Raw genomic sequence first — 21,975 nt, 5'->3', positions numbered from 1 at the left:
ATTCATCCCTTTTCAGTGGCTTAATAATTAGCTAGTGAAATTATTGTCAAATTGGTAACAATTAAAGGTTTATGAATTCAAATACCACTATAGTGCAGTGTTTTTAAGTCAAGTCCATCACACATAGAGCTTCTCAAATTAGCATTAATATATAGTTGTTTTCTCTTGTCTGATTTAGAGGGTGTTTGGTTGAGCTTATAAGCTGTAGAAATATTAAGTTATAAGCTGTTTAGAAGCTTATGTTTCCTTCAAAGTGTTTGGCAAAATAAGCTCCTAAAGACTATAAGTTATAAAAATAAGCTCTAAGAGCTCTTATAAGCTCCCCCCAAAAAAGTCCATCTATCCCAACTTAGTTTCTCATTATCTTATAAGCAATATTATTTTACAAAAATAACTTAATTATGATTTTTTATTTTCTCTTTCTAACTAAAAGTTCCGTATCTAGCTTATAAGATCAATTATCGAAACACTTTAATAACTTATAAACTCTTATAAAACTACATCTTATAAGCTCGATACTTTAAAATAAGCTTAGCCAAACAGCATAGTGTATGTCAGACAAATGAAAGGCAAACAACTGTTAGATTAGATGTAAAATGAAAGAGGAAGTCTTAATACATGAACCATTCCTGCATCTAGACACCATCGATCTTAGTCTGTAGGTCCTCACACACACACACACACTCTGCAGACAGTTTTGTTGATACATATGCTACATATATAAAGTAAATATAATTACATCATATCCATTAATTATATATAATATTATATGTAAATGCCACACAAATATTCATATATATATATATATATAACAAAATAATTTTTATATTGTATGTTTTCATCTCATATCTACATGAGTACTGTGGCTGCATAATATCATAAAATGTTGCATAATAAACATGCAGTTAATATAAATATCACAATTTCATAACATCATGTGTATTAATAAACCTAAACTAAGTTTGACAAAAGAGACTGCGAATACGTTTGAAATTTAACCAATTAGAAATCATGATGGCGATATGGGGTGAATTTTTATTATATTATTAAATCCCATTTCATTATAATACAACAAACAAATTAATGTATTATATATCAAATTAAGTGGTATATATATCATATATATATGAGTTTTGGAAGAGATTCAAAGGAGTGCACGTGTAATGCAGTCCCAATATTCATGTATCTGGTCGGAAATTAATTAATATATTCACCACATATATACACTCAAAATTTGAGTCAAACAAGAAATTAAGGCAGAAAGTTAAGCCCATACCTCCATGTTAAATCCACCTTCAAATAGAAGCTTTTCTTTCACTTTCACTGCTGTCTCGACGTAGAGTGTGTGAAGCCATCAAAGCCGACTGCTTTCAGTTAGAGAAATAAAGAGGGAAGAAAATGTCGCACAAATTAAATGAGTTTAAAATGAATTATTTTATGTCAGAAAATGCTCATATTTGAACACACTAATTAAATATACATATATATAAAATATATACGAGGAAACCATACACACATATTACATATATATATATATATATAGATGGATACATGTGTGAATAACTTATAAATTTGATGCTACTAAAATAGGAAACTTAAAGAGACAAACTACCAACAAAAAGCGCACCCAAAATCTCTTGCATTCTTCAGCAGCAAGTGATGAATATCTATGATTGTCAGACAAGTTACATAACGATTTCAGACAACATCATATATATATATGAATAAATAAATTATTCATGTGTAGTAAAATTAACCAATGTAAAAGAAATTAAATGAAACCGCAGAGAAATGAAATTAATTAAGCTATTCTCATCGACCATAGCATGAAAAACCACAAACAATTCATGAATTTGTACATCCCCTCTCCAATCAAACCGCAAGCTAATAAAATTATCCAGATCATCAAACCATATTTTAAGAGAAAAAAAAAAGGAAAAAAGAAGGAGAAAATAAGAAGCTGCTGCTACTCTTAGCTGAAATCACAGAAGTAGATTGAATGCAAATTAATTTGCAAAATTAGGGTTTCCTTTTTTTTTGTTTTTTGTTTAAATCAGAATGGGGGGCGAGCTGTGGCCCAGTAAGCTTCAGGTGGTAAGGAATTCATCATATTTGGCTGCATTCCTTGAAACAAATTGGCGTTTGGATCAGCCATGAGCTGTTGGGGGCCGCCGATGGCCGGCGATTCGAGCTGGCCGGGGGCGGCGGCGTCGTCGTCGTCGAGCGGGAGGCGCTCGTAGGCGGCATTCCCGAAGGAGGCGGCCATGATGACGACGGGGCCGGAGGCGACGAGGGGGCCGACGACGGTGCCGCCCATGACCTGGCCCTGGCCGCCGGCGAGGTAGATGGTGAGGGAGGAGGCGGCGGGGGGCGCGGGCGGGGGCAGGAAGGAGCCGGAGAGGGAGAGGATCTCGAACCTGCCGTGGAGGGTGAGGACGGCGCCGGGGGCGGAGGGCTGGCGGAGGGTGACGTTGTTGACGGTGCCGTTGCCGTTGAGGATGCAGACGCCGCGCTGCCGCCGCGTGGCGAAGGCGGAGACGCTCTCCTGGATGTCGCAGCCGCCGGCGACCTCCATCACGTGGGATCTGAGCGCGTTGGCGCTGTCGCGCGTGATGATGATGGGCGGCTTCGGCTTGTTCTTCGACCCCGCCGGCCGCCCCCGGGGGCGCCGCGTCACCTCGTTCTGGTCCGACGCCGCGGGGGAGAATTCCCTATTCCCCTCCCCCGCGGCGGGGGCCGGGGCGGGGGCGTAATTCTCGTCGCGATCTCGCTTTATGGGGCGGCTGTTGCCGCTCTGCTCGTCGTCGACGGGATTGTGCTGCTGGAACTGCTGCTGCTGCTGGTGGTGGTTGTGGTGGTGGTGGTGGTGGAGTTGGAGATCTCTGGCGTGGAACGGCGGCGGGAGGGGGCGGCCGTGAGCGAGCTGATCCATATCTCTTCCACTTCGCTAGCTGATTATCTCGACTTGTAGAAGCTTCTCGAATGACTTGGGTTACCTTTTTGTGTGTGATGATGGAAATATGCTTCAAATCTTGATGAATTGTTGGGATTTTCTTCTTCTTTGTTTGGCTAGCTTTTTCTTGTGAAGAATTTGAGTGGGAAATTAACACATAGTAGGAAGCTAATTAACCTTCACCAAGAATTGTGGATTGATCCCACACCAAGATTTGAGCTGAATCCACCATCCCTTTCCCACCGCTCTCATGTGACAATTCTATTTTTCTTGTTGAGCTTATATCAAGAGAGAGAGAGAGAGTTTGGAAAGTTGATGTTTTTATGTTTGGGGGCTTTAGTTTAGGAGCTAAGTATGGTTTGGGTTAGGGTTAGGTCAGTAGAGAGGATTGGATCGACGGATGGGGGTGAGGGTGGGGGGTGGGGGGGGGGGGGGGCATGGGGTGTTCGATGTGGAGTTTGGTAAATATAAGGCGTGCGCATGGCCGCATGGGCGGTGGGGATGGGACCCACTTTTATTTCTCACTCTCTCTCTCTTTCTTTCTCTCACTAAAACACACACACATCTTACCTAGGATTACTAAAATCTGCGATAAAAAGTCATCAACTCACTAATTACCACACAACCGCAGCCTCAAAATCAGGCTGGTTTTGTTCTCCCCATATATCGTAGCTCGCATGTAAGAATATTTACGGTGACGGTAGTGAAAACGATGGGGGCATTAAATAGTTGTGGTTAATTAATTCAAGAAATGAAGAGAAGCGTTGAATTAATGGGGGGATGGGGGCGATGAATGATTTGGATTAGGTAGCTGCGTTGTGCAGTCCAACATTAAACAAAGGGATGAATTCGAAGGCATTGAAATAAGACAAGATGAAACAATTATTGACATAGAGAGAGAGAGAGAGAGGTTTGACCAGCCGGAATTAATTTGATGAAAATGTCCCAGAATTTACGTGGAATATTTAGCGGCATGAAGGGGAAAACGGTGGCGCTTTCTTGTTGAATGCAGGCAAAGGGAGGAGGAGAAACGGGGCTTACCAAGATCACGACAAGATAAACATCTCATGAGAGAGAGAGAGAGATCTAGAGAGAGAGAAGTGGGACATGGGAAATTGGGGTAGACCCAAAATGACCCACACAATACCATGAGGGGTCAGTCGTGTCTAAAGGGAGACTCTCTCTCTCTCTCTTTCATGTTAACTTCTCTATTTGGGTAAAATTTAGGAAACACAAGTTTGCTGAATTGGTCCAATCACTAAACTCTTGAGCAACTCTAATTAGTTTAATTAATTGAAGATTTTGTGTGTATTAGTCTTGCGTTCATATAGCTTTACATTCAAATACTCCATCCGTCCACCAATTAAAGCCCCATTTGAGGGTGGACACGGAAACTAAGAAATCTGAAAAAGGTGTTGTGGGTGAAATATAAGGGTAGTTGACTAAAGTGTTAGAGGTGTTGTGTGGTGGGTCCATTAGTGATAAAGTGTAATAAATATGGAATATAAAAATGATAAAGTTGTTGTAAGGTGGGTCCATTAGTGACAAATGGTAGTAAATATAGGAAAAGAAGAAGAGTAAAAATGTACAAAAAGCACAATAGGATTTTAATTGGTGGACACAAATTTAAGTGCAAGTAGGGCTTTAATTCGTGGACGGAGGGAGTATATTTTGCTTAATTCAGATGTTGTTTCTTTTATTGTAAGTTTATTATAAAAAATTATTGATAATGAAAAATGGAAAAAGAAAAAAAAATAGTAATTCCCACTTTTTCTTATCTCGTGTTTTTTAGGGTGGAAAAACATATATGCCATCTTTCTTCTCGCCCAAAGTCTAATCAATGGGAAAATGTTATCACGATTCAAATAGTGAAAAGAAGGAAATATGGATTGCTCATAGAAAATTTCTATTTTGCTCGAAAAAATCATACTATAAAATGTGAAAAGAAGGCACTCCTACTAAATTATAAATTTCGACTTAGGTGTTATTTAGTGATTGCAAGTTCCTAATATATAGAATGAGAGGGTTTTTTAGGACAGTAACTTAGGTTGATTTGAAAATTAGGACAATAACTTTCGGACTTGTAAAAATATGCACCCGCAGGACATTTCTCGGCCAATTATCGAATTTTCAGACTTTCCCGCATGGATCAAGCACATAACATCCTATCTGGAGCCGTAAAAATGACGTGCTTGCCAAATAATTAACCCCTCCGTGTGAGTTGTCATGTGCTTGGTCCGTGTAAAAAAATCCCAAAATTCAATAATTGGCCCATAAATGTCACGCGGGTGCAACGCTTATTCATTAGTACTGTCATATTTTTACAAATCCGAAAGTTATTGTCCTAATTTCCAAATCAACCTCAATTGTTGTCCTAAAAAATTCTCTAACTCCTAATATATACTAACACGTAAAAATTGAAAGTACGTACCCATTTTTTACTACGTGATTTTTAAGCTTTCATATATTTTGAATTGTATTTGGCTACTTTAGATACACTTGCATTCGAATTAAAAAAAAAAAATCATTTTATTTGGCAGCAGTTGTATTTTTAGAATATGTTGATTTTTTTTATATTTATTTATTGAGAAAATATTTTAGAAATCAGTTTTTGGAATGTGAAAGAAGTAATTATGGCAGGAAATTTGTAGTTGGGTGACACATGACGTGCTTACATCAGAATTAAAATCCGGCGAAACTTTGAGTTCCAATGTGTTTTTGCTGATATTGCGCAAACTAATACACTTACGCCCAAAATTGCTGAAGCTTCGAGTTATTGCAAGCCACCCTCTATAAATTACGTCGTGGATTTTGTGATTTTTTTTTTTTTTCTATATAATCAAATTTTGGATCTATATAAATATTTTGCAAACAATCTAAGCATCTCCATCGTATGCAGATATTCTTATTTAGTTTTAAAATCATACTAGAAGGCATCAAATAGTAAGACGTTTCTCCTCTAATTAATAGGTTGAGAGTTCGAGTCATCCAAGAGGAAGAAATGGAGAACTGTTATTGATCCTATTTTTTTTAAAATACTACTCACGAATAACTTTACATTAAGAGGGCGTTTACTTTTTGCATAATTGATCAGATGTATGATTGAATCATTTTATCCCCAAAAGTAAATTTTATCTAATTTCACCCTTTCGGTGGGATATGAATCAAGCTAAATTAGTTTAAATGATAAAAATAATCAAGGGTCTCGAGGTATCCTAAAAAGTTTCAATTCATCAAAATACATAAGAAATTAACCTTACTATTTTATTTTATCAAAGTTAATTAAGGGTGTAATCGAACCGAGCCAAACCAAATAGTGGTGTGCTCAAGTTTGGTTTGTTTAGTATCGAATCGAATCCCGAATTTTACTTACCGAATACTTTGAGGCTCACGAGCCTAATCGAGCCTATATGAACTTTCTAAATTTATATTTATATTTAAAATATTGATTATTTTATTTTAAAAATAAATTATTTTATTCAAAATAATAAATATATTAATTATTTTCTTATAACAAACAAAATTAATTAGAGATTTAATACAATTATTATTAATTTTAGTGGATAAATATAAGTTATATCTACTAATAATTTATATTTTTCAAGCTGAATCACTTGACGAACATGTTCACGAGCTAACGAGCCGAATACTACTAAGCTCAAGTTTGGTTTGTTTATTTATCGAACTTCTCCAAACGAACTTGAATGAGTTCTTTTCGAGTCGAGCTCCGAATAGTTCGCGAACGGCTTGGTTTGTTTACAGCCCTAAAGTTGATCATTCAAAGTATATACCCTGTAAGTGTACGTGTACAATAATTTCATTCTATATATAGCATTAGCATGTACACTTCCTTGTACAAGTAGTGTTGTAATATAACCTGCTGAATAAATATATAAAGCATGTACTACTCACAAATAAATGTACAATTTTAAAAATGTATAAAATAATACTACATCCGTCCCAACGAAAGTGGTGAGTTTCTTCTCAGCACGAGATTTAAGAAGAATAAAATTGTTGAATAAAAGTGTGTAAAGGTGTGAGAAGCCACGTTGTTTGTAGTGTAAAATTATTACAAAAAAAAGGAAATGCACTACTTTCGTCAGGACGGAGGGAGTACTTAGTTGCAACATGAATCATCTATCATATATTTAAGGTCAAAAGTCTTGAGTTCGAGTTTCAGTTTTTAATTTTTTTATCTAATGCTGCTAATCTATTAAAAAGAAATTATAGTGAATATTATTCTTTTACTACCTAGAATTTAATAGTGTAACAAAAAAAAAATAGATGCAGAATTTAATAGTGTAGCAAAACTAAAGATAGATGCAGACATGCAGTAAAATCAACGATTGAGATTGGGTCAAACTGGTAGTTTGATGTTCGAGTGCACGTGCGGCGCAGAGGATAACTCATCGCCGATTGGGGGTCACCACCCCCGCCCGCGTCGTTTTCCAAGTAGAGGGAGTGTTGTTGACAGCATCGAGGGAATATTCTAATGTGGCTGAAATGCACTCTCACTCTCTCCTCATTTTTGTTCTTTACCTTTCCATTCTATATATGTTTCTCATAATAAATATCATCACTTTAAAATTCAAATTATTTTTGTACTATTAACTTTATGTTTATTTATGGAAAATGTATTTTTAAACGGTGAACTATTAATTTTATATCAATTATATCCTTCATCTATTTTTTTGTTTTAAAAAAATTAATGTAGCTTGCAGGATGACAGGATGTATTTAGAGTTATTCTAAATACAAAATGATGTCGTTTTGTGCTTTGCTAATTTAAAAATTTACGATTATTCTTCAAGGATTTTTAATCGGTAAGGCATAAAATAATTTGTGCAATGTAAATTAACAAAATAAATTTGGTATTAAGTATAAGAATATAATTTTGTCACGAGTTATATTTTTCCTCTTTTTACATCCTTTTCGCATGTTTTTTAAGTTGAATTTTTTTTCTCGAACATGATGAAAATATTTTTCGGTCAGCCAAATTTCTTAAATTTTCATTCCAGTTCATGATGATATATATTATCATAAGTTATTAGTACGTATGATAATATTTTTTATACTATATGATTTTTTATATTCAAGTTTTATATCCTCAAAATGCATGTTTTTCTGACTCTCTCTCTCTCTCTATATATATATATATAGTGTGAGTCTAATGAGAATTACAATTTTCGTGATAACGTTACATGGGAACCATTATTACCAAGCAACTCTAATTGGAAACCGGGAGGAGTAGGGAGGTTTTGATTTTCTTTTTCCTTTCTTTTTTATTTAATTGTAAATTTTCAGATTCTTAAATTATTACTCAATTAAAATAATAAAAGGGCCATTTAGTAAGAGTGTTTATAATTAATATGTTTTTATTTTTGTGGTTACTATTAACTTTTATTTAAGTAAATTGGTTATTGTAATTTTTGCCTCTAATTTTTATTAATAAAGCATAATAATTGTAGCTAAAAATATATGGAGGTAGTTATACATTTGCTAGTACTTGCATTATTACACGATTATCAATCATTATTTGAATATTTTCTTTGAAAAATAGTCATTATTGTTTTTGGTCAAACTTGTTTCCCTCGTAATAACAAGTTCTCGTAGCTTGTGGTTTATTTACAACATATATACATATATTATTCACATACGTAATTTTTAAATGTATATCGTATAAAATAAGAATTGTTTTCTATTTTTAAATCTTGAAGATTTACGGATGAATGACTATAAATAAATTCATGATTTAAATTTCTAATAATTTTTTTTCACAGCTTTATGCAATAAATTTATACTAGTATTTTACAAAAATTCATATATATATAACCATTCCCTAATTACATAAATGTACTCAAATTGCTCATTAACTGGATTTCTATCACTAGTTAAAGTTATGTATGTCAATATATATTATATTTTAAACTTTAAATGACATCAAATTTAGTAGGACAACCGTCATAAGCTCAAAAGTCCATACCTGAACCTACCGATCATAAAATAAAAAAAAAATGAATAAATGAAGTTTGGTGATTGGATAATCATCAAATTTAATAATTAAATTGTTTATATTAGCTCACTTTCTTCTCTCCTCTCCACGTTCCACTCACTACATCTCTCTATATTATTGGATACTTTTTTTGCGAGGCATATTATTGGATTCTTATATATTATTGCATTTTAGTTTAATTTTCGAAACGGAATTACAATATCATTACTTTACTTTCTAATTTGTGTTCCCTTTGAAATTAATCCAATCCTCTTAATTTTGTTTGTTTGTCTAATGTATAATTTTTTTGATTATAGTATAATTCATAATAATGATATGAAATAGCATCAATATATATGGAGAAATGTTATGCTACATGTCTTATATGAGCTCCTTATATGAGCACCGCTCACGTTTAACATTTGTTGACGTTATCTTTTTCGTTTTAGATACTTACTTTTATTCTAATACTTCATAAATTATAATTGAGATCATCATCATTAATTTGATAAATTACATAAAAAATCAAAATACGAGTTGTTCATATTCCCTTTAACATCAAATAAGTAATAAAAAGAACAAATTGAACTTTGATTTTTATATAATTTATAAAATTAATGATCACAATAATAATTTGTGAAGTATTAGAAATAAAAATAAATATCTAAAACAAAAAAAAAATAACGCTAACGATTGTAAACGTGAATGATGCTCACATAAAAAGCTTACATAAGATATGTAGCATAACGTTTTGTATGCGTTGAGAAAACTTTGCAATTAATTATGCGTCTCCCCTAAGAAAATACGTTAAGACGCACATCACATCAAATGCTTAATAATGCATCTGTGAGTTGAGACAATAACAACAAAACGTCGTTTTTGGAGACCAGGGTGCAGTCAGCTCAACTATTTCCTTCCCCCACCCCTTCTTCCAATTATTATAAGGTTTGTTTCTTTTATCGAATATTTTAAATAAATAATGATTTTTATGAATTTAAATTTATTTACTAATATTTCTATTCATTTTTTTGATAAAATCTAACATTATGACGCGTTTATTTTACAGTATGAGATAAGACTTAATATGTTTGATACTTAATTTGATTGAGATATCAAGGGGCATTTACTTTTGAGGATTGATCTTGATAGATAAAAATAGTAAGATTAATCTCCTGTTTATCTAGATGGATTGTAATTTTGAGATATCACAAGGTTTTTTATTATTTCAATCATTTGAGCTAATTTTGCTTGATTTTTATCTCATTTAAATAGTGAGATCGGATCAATCCTAATACTTTTTTGATCAGAAAAATTCGGAAGTTACTTGTATAATGATTTTTTTAATCTTGATGCCAAAATTTAATCAATCTATACAATTGGGACGGATAATGTATAATTTTTAAAACTTTGAACTGCAATTTTTAATAATAATAAAAAAAGTAAATATACTATTCCAACGACCAACGGTTTTATACCCAGTGTTGGGATATTTGTTCAAAATAACTTGATTATGATGGAACATCCGGTGGCATTTTTTAAAATCACTTTTAACGACACATTTCCAACAATAGAATTTTTTTTTTCTATTTGTAGTATTTTTTAAGAGATATAAGAGTCACATGTATATTACAAATTAAATCAAATATCTAAACGATCACACGTTGCGAGTGAGACTTGAATTAATAATTTCTTGGAAGAGAGCGAGTTTTTGGTGCCTCAATTTTGAGGCTCGAGCAAGCCCTTCTCGACTATATAACATATTTTTAAAACTATTGTCATTTTACTTTTTTTCTTTTTTCTGATAAATTATATAAATAAATAAAGAAATTTTTAAAGATCGTGCGACGGATGATTCAAACTCATAACCTTAGGTATTGGACATTAACCTCTTATCACTGAACCAGGGACGAAGATGAGCACTTTATAAATCAAATAGGGAGAGAAATAAAGTTTGGCATATGACCAAAAAAGTTGCAGTGAGTATGCAAATTAAGCATGATGGTTTGGCAGCATTTTGGGAGTGAAGAAGAGCTATGCATTTATAAAGCTTGAAGCTGGATAAACTTGTAATAGCAATTTACTTTCGAGTTGGGCTAATGATGAAGGAGCCTACATTGTTTCTGCATAACAATCTTGTCCTAATTCTCTCTCTCTCTCTCAGTGTGTGCGTGTTTTTTTTTCGATATTGGGTCATAAATACTCGAGCTTTTCTCATTTTTTTGATTTTGCAACCCAAAACTTTAAAATCTACATATAAATATTTATATTTTGTATTTTTTTAGATTTTGCACCAATCAAATTTTTACTCATGGCAGCCATATTAACATCCCAAATCTATAATTGCATGTTCTAGATCAAACATTGACAACAAACTTATCTACTTCATTATGAACTTCAAACTTCCCTCTTAATCTGATTGCCGTGTAAATAATGATTTGGAGGTAAAAATTCATTGGGTGTAAAATTAGAAAGAATACAAAATTTGAGTATTTATAGACAAATTTTAAAATTGAGGCAAAATCAGAAAATAAGAAAAGTTCGGGTATTTATAGGCCAATGCAATTTTTTTTTGTCAAAGGGCGAATTGAAGTACCAAAGAGGTACTTATTTCAAATAGGGTGCCAGTAGCATACAGTAACTTGTTGACAAATAATTATTTTCTTAATTAATTGACTTAACCTTGTCAGCATATTGGTATATAATACTATATGAATATATATATATATATATATATCTATCATTTAGTTATATAAATATAAGTCTGTCGAAGACTTCAAATCTAGCAGCGTAATTACAATATGTTATATCAAAACATAAGTGAGTTATTTTCCATGCTATTGACAGGTTTTGCATTTATTTTTCAAGACTCAATTATTAGACATTCGAAAGGAAGTTGGAAAATTTTGACATAAAAATTAGTTCAAATTGCAATAAAGTCATTGACTAATATAGTGATATATATATATATATATAGGGTGCGGTTATAGTGAGAACCACAATTATCGTGAGAACATAAGAACCAATAAAATTACTGCATCTGCTATACAAATTAATGCATCCGCTATTAAATTTAATGCATTCGAAAAAAATAATTTTTTTGCTCCCTTCAGGATTCGAACCCAGCACCTGCATCCATCCACCAAGATGATGCATCCACCGTAGATCTTGATGATCGAATGGCTTAAAATGGTTCTCCGTTCTTATTTTATTAGTGGTTCTTATTTGAACCTTTCCCTATATATATATATATATATATATATATATATATATATATATATATAAAGAAAGAACCACTAAATAAAAAAAGAATAGAGAATCATTTTCAGCCATCCGATCATCAAGATCTACAGTGGATGCATCATCTTATTGGATGAATGCAGATCCTGGGTTCGAATCCTGAAGGGAACAATTTTTTTTTATTTTTTTGAGTGCATTAATTTTAACAGCGAATGCATTAATTTTTACAGTGAATGCATTAGATTTGATGATTCTCACGTTCCCACAAATAATGTAGTTCTCTCTAGAACTACACCAATATATATATAGGGTTTAGGGTTTATATAATTTTTACAGTCAATATATATATATATATATATATATATATATATAGATTTCATGGAGAATGCTGAATATTTAGATAATAAATAATGCGTGAGAAAATAGCGAACAAGTCAATAATTTCTATGAACAAAAAATTAATGTACCATATGAACAAGAATTTTAGTCTGGGTTCGAATCCTGGAGGATATGAGATTTCCACCATATATTGGTCTGTTCGTAGAATTTATTGATTTGATCGTTATGTTACACTATCGTAAGAAGTGAGAATAATGAATAAGTCAGTATATAATGTTGAATAAGGCAATATATTATATAGTATTCAATAACGATCTTAAAAAAATTAGTAAAATCTTTGCTACCTTCAGAATTCAAACTCAGGTAAAATTTTGAAGTAGCCAAAATGAAGCATAAAACACAATTTATGGCCACACATTGAAAACACACAAAATTTGGCCATTTTTATTGATTTGGACGTTTTTACCCTTAATGAGGCGGACCGGGTAGGATCAGACACGCAAGTTGCGTGCCGGGTCGGGTTAGGCACTTATGGCACTATTAGTGCCATAAGTGCCAAGATTTTACTTTGGTTTTATTTTGGATTCCGTTGGCACTTATGGCACTCAACGGAAATCCAAAATAAAACAAAGTAAAATAGTTATTTTGGCACTAATAGTACCATAAGTGCCATACGTGCAGCACAAATACAGAAACAACAACATCATTTAAACCCTAAATGGATAATCTAAACCCCAAATGGATAATAATCTAAACCCTAAATGAAATATCTAAACCCTAGGGGGAAGTGTTTAAAATGGTCATTTGGGTAATTATGGCACTATAAGTGCCATACATGCAGCACAAATACAGATCAGATCAGATCTGATCTGCCGACACCTGGTGCTCCTCCGCCGCCGTCCTTCCCAACGACACTGTGACCGTCCTGCAGACCGGCGGCTACAACAACGGCGATCGCGCCGCCCGACTCTACAAACCCTGCGCTGCCGCTGACGCCTCCTGCGACTGGTAGGAGATCAACCCCGCCCTCGCCCTGCGCCGCTGGTATGCCACCAACCACATCCTCCCCGACAGTCGCACTACTACAAAATTACACATACATAACACTTCATACATAACGGTTTTTTTAGAAAACCGTTATGTATGAGCGCATTTTTTGAAAAGATAACGGTTTTGACAAAAAACCGTTATCTATGTAGTGTTGTCCATGGAAATAGATAACGGTTTTAGTGAATCCGTTATGTATGAGCGTTATCTATTAGTTGCATACATAACGGTATTATCGAACCGTTAAGACAACTGTTATCTATTAGCGTCTTTTTATAACGGTTGTTTTAACCGTTATATATGAGCGCCTCAATACTGTTATGTATTAGTATTTTTTATATTTATTTTTAAATTTAATATTTTATTATAAAATATCAAAACCCTAATAACCCCCACCAAATTTCCCCAAATTGAACCCTCTTTGTTTCTCACTTAGCCGCTGCCGCCCAATACCCTCTCTATCTCTCAGCTCTCATCGCCGTCAGAGACGCCGGCCACCGCCGCCCTCTGTTCGCAGCACCAAAGCAGGCCGAGCAAGGCGAGTGTTGGGCTTGCTCTGGTTCGTCCTTTACCGTCGACGAGCGTGCAATCGAAAATTGGTGCGCGGGGTTGCGCATAGATCGCCGGTTCTCGCCGCCTCCGGCACGGTGATGGGAGTGGTGGTTCTTTTCCTCCATCATTTTCTACTTCTTTTCCTAAATCTCAAGAATCCTAAATCTCTAGGGTTTTGATATTTTTTCTCTTTCGATTCTATTCCATCCTGCGCGCCTTCGTCACCGCCTGAGTTTCCGTCCACTGCGCTGCGCCTGGGAGAAGGAGCGGTGCAAGGCCGACATTCTCTCCCACCCTCTCTACGACCAGCTCCTCTCCGCCCACGTCGCCTGCCTCCGCATCGCCACGCCCGTCGACCAGCTCCCCAAGATTGACGCCCAGCTCGCCCAGCACCAGATGCTCGCCAAGTACTCTGTTCTCGGACACGCCCACCAGCCCCTCCACGACAAGGACCTCGACCATTTCATGGTTTGCTATTTTTGCCTTTGCTTTTCATCTAATTTTCCACTGATTTACCAGTTTTACATGGAAATTTATGACATATTGTCCGCAAGATTGAAACTTTTTTTTTGTCTGCCACTTTGAGTCATTGTAACCCTCATTCTTGGAGCAATTCTGCAAGCGTATCCTAATTTACTAGATTCAAAGTTATTAACAAAATTGTTTGATTTAATATGGGTTAGAACTAGTTATTATATTTTCCACTGCATAAACAATCATTCTTTTTTGTGAGAATTGTTGTTGGGATTCAGTTGTTTGCTTGATTCGCAGCTTAGACAACCTAAGAAATAGAAACCAGCATGTTTAAGATTTCTGATCAATTTGGACATCCTAGAATTACTATCATGTTTCAGTTCCAGTTTGGGAGATCCAGTTCTTGCATTCCCCTCTATTTTTTCCATTTCAGGTAGCTTCTTCGCTTGATTATGTATTTCTTTCTACATTTTATGCCTGCTGGATTATAGATTCATTTCAGGTTCAAGAGATTCTGCATTTTATGCCTGCTGGATTATAGATTCATTTTTATTGATTGATTTCATAGATTGCTGTGTTACTGGACTGTCCCTCTATGGAGATAAAGCGAAGCCGAAGACTTATGCTGTGCGTTTCGCGACTCCTGATGGGTAAGCTTGAATGCTTGATGGTGAAGATTATTTGCCTGAAACTTGAGAGTTTGTTTTGCTTCAATTTTAGTTGATTCTGAATGTCATAGTGTTATTACTAGTGAATTTGCTACTGCATATAATCTTCACCATGAACTTGAATGTCATAGATATAAACTTGAGTTTGTGTTGCTTCTATTTAGTTGATTCTGAATGTTATAGTGTTATTACTAGTGAATTTGTTGATGCTTATGTGTTGGGAGACATGCATCCTTCCAGCTATTAGGTAACATTGTCGAGGAACGGATGCTTATGTGAATATTCATAGATAATAAATAAATATTTATTTGAATTGTTTAAAATTCAAATAAATTATGTTCCTTACCCGTTTATACATTTTCTATTGTAATCGGACTCACTATACCAATTGTGCTTTGTGGAAACAAGGTTGATGTCAAGAACATTTTCCTTCAGTCTCTTTCCATTGAATTCTTGCCTGATGTATCACCTGAATTTCTAGACGTGTATAGTGGAAAAGGTTGCATTTATGTGATTGTGCTCAAGTAGAATATGTCATAAAGTGGAATATGTTTTGATAAAAGCAATCTGTAGGGGGTTTTTTGGTGAGCTTATGAGTTATAAGTTCTATTTTATGAGTCATATTTGCTATCATGCTACTTATCTTGCCTATATCTGGTGCATTAACTTATCTGTTTTCAATCTTTACTGGGAATTCCTAAAATTGAGCCCAAAAGTTATCTGCAATATATAGTGGAGGTGATCACCAGTCTCTAGTTATGTGCTATATTTACAATCTTACCTTTTATGTTTGGTGAACTGGATATGACTGAAGGCAATTCCTTTTCAATGTTTGTTGTTTTACATGGTTCTTGGGGGCAGGGGCAGGGGCCGCGACCACGGCCGCAGCAGCAGCAGCAGTACTTGTGTTGTTTTGCATTTCCAATTTGCGCGTTTCGCGACTCCTGATGGGTAAGCTTGAATGCTTGATGGTGAAGATTATTTGCCTGAAACTTGAGAGTTTGTTTTGCTTCAATTTTAGTTGATTCTGAATGTCATAGTGTTATTACTAGTGAATTTGCTACTGCATATAATCTTCACCATGAACTTGAATGTCATAGATATAAACTTGAGTTTGTGTTGCTTCTATTTAGTTGATTCTGAATGTTATAGTGTTATTACTAGTGAATTTGTTGATGCTTATGTGTTGGGAGACATGCATCCTTCCAGCTATTAGGTAAAATTGTCGAGGAACGGGTGAAAAGAAAAAGAAAATCGTAATGCTGTTAGAAATCGTAATGCTGTTAGTTATCTATATCCATGTTACTTATTAAGTTAATACTAATCCACGTTATCTATATCTTTTCACAGGAAGAACTTGCAGGTTACTTATTAAGTTAATGCTAATCCATCTTTCTCTGGTTGCACTGATCCTAACTTGCACTTTGTTGAGTCACATGTTCTACCCTTAGAAGCTTGAGAGAGGTTGTTGAGCTGCTGAAACTCATCAAAGTTGGAGCATGAAGGTGCTTCTGTGAAGTTTCTTTTTTTTTTTTTTTTTTTTTTTGAGTTAGGCTCAAAACATTATGTATGAAGGTTTTGGATGATAATGTATGAATGTTTTGTATTATATATAATATATGTTATTGATGATTTTATCATTTTATTGTTTATAAGTTATTTATTTATTTCTTGAGATAAATAACATAAAATTGAAAAAAAATATTAAATATTAAATAATAAAGATAACGGTTAAAACCGTTATAAAAAGTACAAAAAATTGTTAACTATGATGAAAAAAAATAAATATATCTCTAATACATAACGGTAAAAATATTAAAACATAACGGTTCCTACCGTTATGTTTGTCTTACAAAGATAACGGTTTAAATCGTTATAAAAAGTACAAAAAACTGTTAACTATGATGGTAAAAAACAAAAAAAAATTCTAATACATAACGGTAAAATCTTAATACATAACGGTGAAAAACCGTTATGTATAACTATTATAGATAACGGTTATGTACCGTTACGTATGAGCATCGTACCGTTATCTATACTATTATACATAACGGTAAAAAAACCGTTATGTATGACTATATCATAGATATCACCACTATACTTATCGGTTTTTTGGGGTCATAGATAACGGATTTTATCCGTTATCTATGAGCGTTTTTGTAGTAGTGTCGGCTCATCATCGTCGGCCGCCGCCGCCAGTTCAGCTACGAGTTCTACTCGAGGAGATCGGAAGCCGAGAGGCCGCGCAACCTGCCGTTTCTGGAGAGAGAGAGAGGGATCAGAGATGAGAAAGAGAGAGAGAAGGGTAGAATAGTCATGACATACAAAAAATGGCCAAAATTTATCTTTTTTTAAATGGTGGACAAAATTTGATGTTGTATGTTGAATATGGTCATTCGGTCCTATTATTTCTTAAAACAATGCCTACAAATCAATTTAAGGCGTTGATATATGAGGGATCGTATATGAGCAAATCTGCATTTATGCTTGTAGACTTCAGCCCATTCACCTAGCTAATTCGATCTCCAATTCCCCTCACATCTAATATGCTATGATTAAATGTACACTAAAATTAATATGTGGTTGATCTCACGCAAAATACAACAATTAAAGCGTGTTCTACAAATGCTCCCTCCATCTAGTATATATAAGCTTTTTTTTTTTTGAATGTTCTATTTATATAAACTTATTTTCATAAAATATAATATCTTTTATTTATTATTATTATATTTTTATTTAATTTTTAATTTATCTAAACTTTAATTCATCATTAAATAATAAAATGGGCATATAGTTACTAATATATTTTAATTTTTAAATATTTTTCTTAATATTCGTGTAAATCCCGAACAACCGTGAGTCGGTATCTACCTATGTAAATGAGGGGAGGAGAAAAAGGAGATTAATTCATAATAAAGAAATTAATTAACATTGGCCCTTGCGCGACAAGCTTGATTGTAATGCTTATCTTAATCAATTCTTTAATCATATATTAATCCAATGGATTCCAACCATCCCCCATTAAACAACTGGCGCAACCTAGCTAATCTAATCTAATTAATGTGGTCCACTTTAAACCACACTGTTACTTTCATGTGATGTGCACCTAAAGTTTGGAATCTATTACACTCTTGCATGTTCTCTTCTCGAGAAATTTTACTCTACACACACCATTTTTTTTTTACATAATTAATCTTAGTCTTATCTTAATTAAACATATATGTATTTGATGTAGATAACCTCCCATGATTAACATTAAATAAAATGTAAACTTTCTTGGGTGAGGTGCTTTTGGGTTGAAAGTTTGATTTAAAGGATGTTTGGGTACACTTATTTTAAAGAGTTTATAAGCTCCAACAGCTTATACGATTTTTGAAGATGTAGTTTTTTAAAAGCTTATAAATTGTCAAAGTGTGTCAATAATTGAGCTTATAACTTAGAGACAGAAAATCAAAAAAATATTTGAAATGATATATGATAAAAATAATAAATTATAAGTAACATTTGTAAAATGATTATTACATATAAAATTATGAAAAAATAAGTTGGGGTATAAGCTCTTAAAGCTATTTAAGAACTTATTTATTTTTTAAATACTTTAAAGGAGTTTATAAGATCTTAAACAATTTATAAACTATTTTTAAAAATTAATTATAAGCTGAGCCAAACACCCTTTTAATTTATGGGGGGAAGACCAATCCCTAGGGTTTGAAGTTGGGATTAATTAATTAATTAATGCAAATTGCGCATGAAAATGGGAATATTTTAGAGGCTTAACCACAGCCGACCAAAGTTGAGGTCACCACGTGAAGACTCTCTCTCTCATCTCCAGCAGCCTGTTTTCTCATTTACAGATGTTAATGGTGTGTCTATATTCTTGCATTATTATGTCAACGCTTTCTTGCTTCTTCCATTGGATATATATATATATAGGGTCAAGTCAAACGGAGAATTATTATATATTTCATTTTGAACAAGTCTATATATGTTACGAACAGATCAATATAACAAACGAACAGACGTATTTAGTAAAAAAATCGAAAAACTCGCCACCAACAGAATTCGAACTCGGGGCAAATTGTTGTTCATGCGGTACATTGATTTGTTCGTAAAAATTATAGATCTGTTCGTTTTTGTTTCACGAATTCTCTATTCTCTAAATATTTAGCATTCTCTGTTTAACCTTTCTATATATATATATATATATAATTAGTTAGGGTTAATTAAGATGTTGAGTTTGAGTATTTTATTTTATTTATAAAAAAAACTAAATAAATAAATGAATTTAGCATATTTTGATTTGCAATACAATACAGGATAGTGCCCTCGAATTAACGAAAGTAAAAATGGTGAGCTATTCAATCTCACTTAATTAGACATATATATGCATTAATGAATGGTTTATTAACTTTGGAAATACTTCTTTTTTTCATGGGTCCATAAGCCGCAGAATGAATAGTTATATTTCTTCCGTCCCACCAATTTAGTTCTCTTTCACTTTTCACACGTATTAATAAAATACATTTAATTTTCTTATATATAAATCAACTCATAAATAAATTTCCTAAAAAAAAAACTCATAAATTGTATTTTTATTTTTTATACTCTTATTTATTATGTTTACACATCATTTTCACATTTAAGTGAAACATTAAATAAAGTTAATTTAGTAAAATAATATTTTTTTATAAAATTAATTAATAAAGTGGACTATCTTTTTGGGACATCCCAAAATAAAATAAAGGACTAATTTCATGGGACGGAGGGAGTATATCAAATACTTAACTTATTAACATATGCGATTTAATTTAATCATGACTAATTAATTGGCTCTTCAAATTAATTCATATAAATTTCAGGTATTATATGACGCTTACTATATAAATTTTTCGATATATTTCATTTATAATTCACTATCGGTATAATTAAGTCGCGTGAATTGCACATGTTATGCTATTGTAATATATTATTCGATATCATAAATAGATAGGGTAATAGACTTAATGATAATTCTTTAATTTGATCCAGAAATATATAGACAATGAAATAGACTTTTCTAATCTTTTGTTTATTTACTTATTTTATTTTTAGATTTTATCCGTCTGCCAATATTTTTAATAAATTACTTCTTCCTCTCTCATGCCCTAGTTTATGCCAATAAATAGGAATTAACAATTTAACGAAGCTTACCAGAAAATTTTGGATAGGATAATGTTGATTATTGAGTTATATATAAAACTAAGAAAGCAAGATTCCCACATATATGGAAGAGCTTATACAATTTAAATATGTGGTAAACTTATTCTACAAGATCGGTTAGAATCAAGAATTTATAATTACGCGAACTCGGGGGTTTAATTAAATTAAATTAAATCCACAGACGATTTTCTCTAAACAATTATATTAATTATAAAGACAAGAACTTTTATATCTGAATAAATTAATATAATTTTTCATCTTGGAACTTGTTAAACTTTTCCAACATATGAAGATTGATCATTTCTTCTTCTTTTTTCTCAACATTCTTAAAGTTGTGTCAACTTGTTGAAATCTTAGTGTCTTGTAAAGTAGGGAGTTTGAAGGGCATGACAAATGACAGGAGTTGTTAAATAATTTGTCGAGAAAATAATTATATTTTAATCGAAAAAAAGAAAGCAAAATGATTGCGCTAAACATGATTTTATCGACATCTATCACAACAACGTATATTATATTATTAAATCAATCCGAACAAATATTAAAATAATTCTAAATTATCTTAATTAAATTGTGTAACATTTAAGAGTGATATTAATAGGAATATTAATAACATATTTAAACTAATATATAACGAAAAATAAGTAATGCACATGATATTTTTCTACGGGTTGATTATATTAATACAATCGATCGTAAATGCCTCATGAAAATTTAATTATGTGAAACAACATTACATAGTACAATACTGAAATCTTGTAGTGATCAATCTTTACAGGTTGGCTGTCTATCCATATATGAATTGCATTTAAAATATTGCTTCAACACTAAAAAAATCAATCTTATAACTCAAATTCTAAACGATCAAAATCGCGCCTGCTATGCTCCAATGACGACTTGTTTATTATCCTTGCCTTTGCCCTCTCGGCAATACAGTGAGAATCATTTACAGATTTACTACATAAAACATCCACCTTTTAAGCTTGACTCAAAGCAATCATTTCATGTTTGCATCAAGAAAATGACAATAGGTTGCAGTGAATGATATCTCGAAGAAAATATGCTTCAAAATCATACACATGAAAGAGTTATCTTGCAACTTTTATAGAATACATATCATGGTCAATAAGCACCACTTCTCACATCTAGATTCCATAAATAACCGCTGCAATCAACTCTCGAAAACTACCAGTCATTCAGTCTGCAAAATGTTGGTTGAGATAATGCTCTTGAAAAATAGGAACCATCTGCATCATTATCTTTAAACCATAATAAAATTGCATTAATTCCACTTATTCAAACTTGACCAACTACACAATCTACATTTTTTAACCACTAAAGAATAAGAAAATGAAAAAGAAGATAAATATTAAATGTATACAATTACTTCTAGAGAGTCGAAGTAAATTTCAAGGTAAACTCCATGCAACATTGTTAGAGACAACATTGATTTTATAGACAGTACACAAAATATTGACAATCAAAAGTCATCAACATTATTAGAGGCAATATTAACTC

General features: G+C 33.0%; 2 protein-coding genes across 2 annotated transcripts; one reads left to right on the top strand and one right to left on the bottom strand.

Moving 5' to 3' along the window:
• Positions 1-1,792: 1,792 nt before the first annotated feature.
• On the bottom strand, positions 1,793-3,689 carry LOC131022062 (AT-hook motif nuclear-localized protein 22-like). The gene has a single exon (XM_057951440.1). The coding sequence runs from the start codon at positions 2,930-2,932 to the stop codon at positions 2,054-2,056; it is 879 nt and encodes a 292-aa protein (XP_057807423.1). The 5' UTR covers positions 2,933-3,689; the 3' UTR covers positions 1,793-2,053.
• Positions 3,690-13,947: 10,258 nt separating this feature from the next.
• Positions 13,948-16,901, top strand: LOC131022061 (uncharacterized). The gene is made up of 4 exons (XM_057951439.1): positions 13,948-14,587; positions 15,162-15,243; positions 16,123-16,212; positions 16,612-16,901. The coding sequence occupies exons 1-4, from the start codon at positions 14,516-14,518 to the stop codon at positions 16,710-16,712; spliced, it is 345 nt and encodes a 114-aa protein (XP_057807422.1). The 5' UTR covers positions 13,948-14,515; the 3' UTR covers positions 16,713-16,901.
• Positions 16,902-21,975: the final 5,074 nt, after the last annotated feature.

Source organism: Salvia miltiorrhiza, chromosome 4 (genome assembly GCF_028751815.1).
Source record: "Salvia miltiorrhiza cultivar Shanhuang (shh) chromosome 4, IMPLAD_Smil_shh, whole genome shotgun sequence".
In the NCBI taxonomy this organism is placed as follows: domain Eukaryota; kingdom Viridiplantae; phylum Streptophyta; class Magnoliopsida; order Lamiales; family Lamiaceae; genus Salvia; species Salvia miltiorrhiza.
The sequence above is the reverse complement of the archived record's forward strand: the minus strand, read 5'-3'. Positions and strand labels throughout refer to the sequence as shown.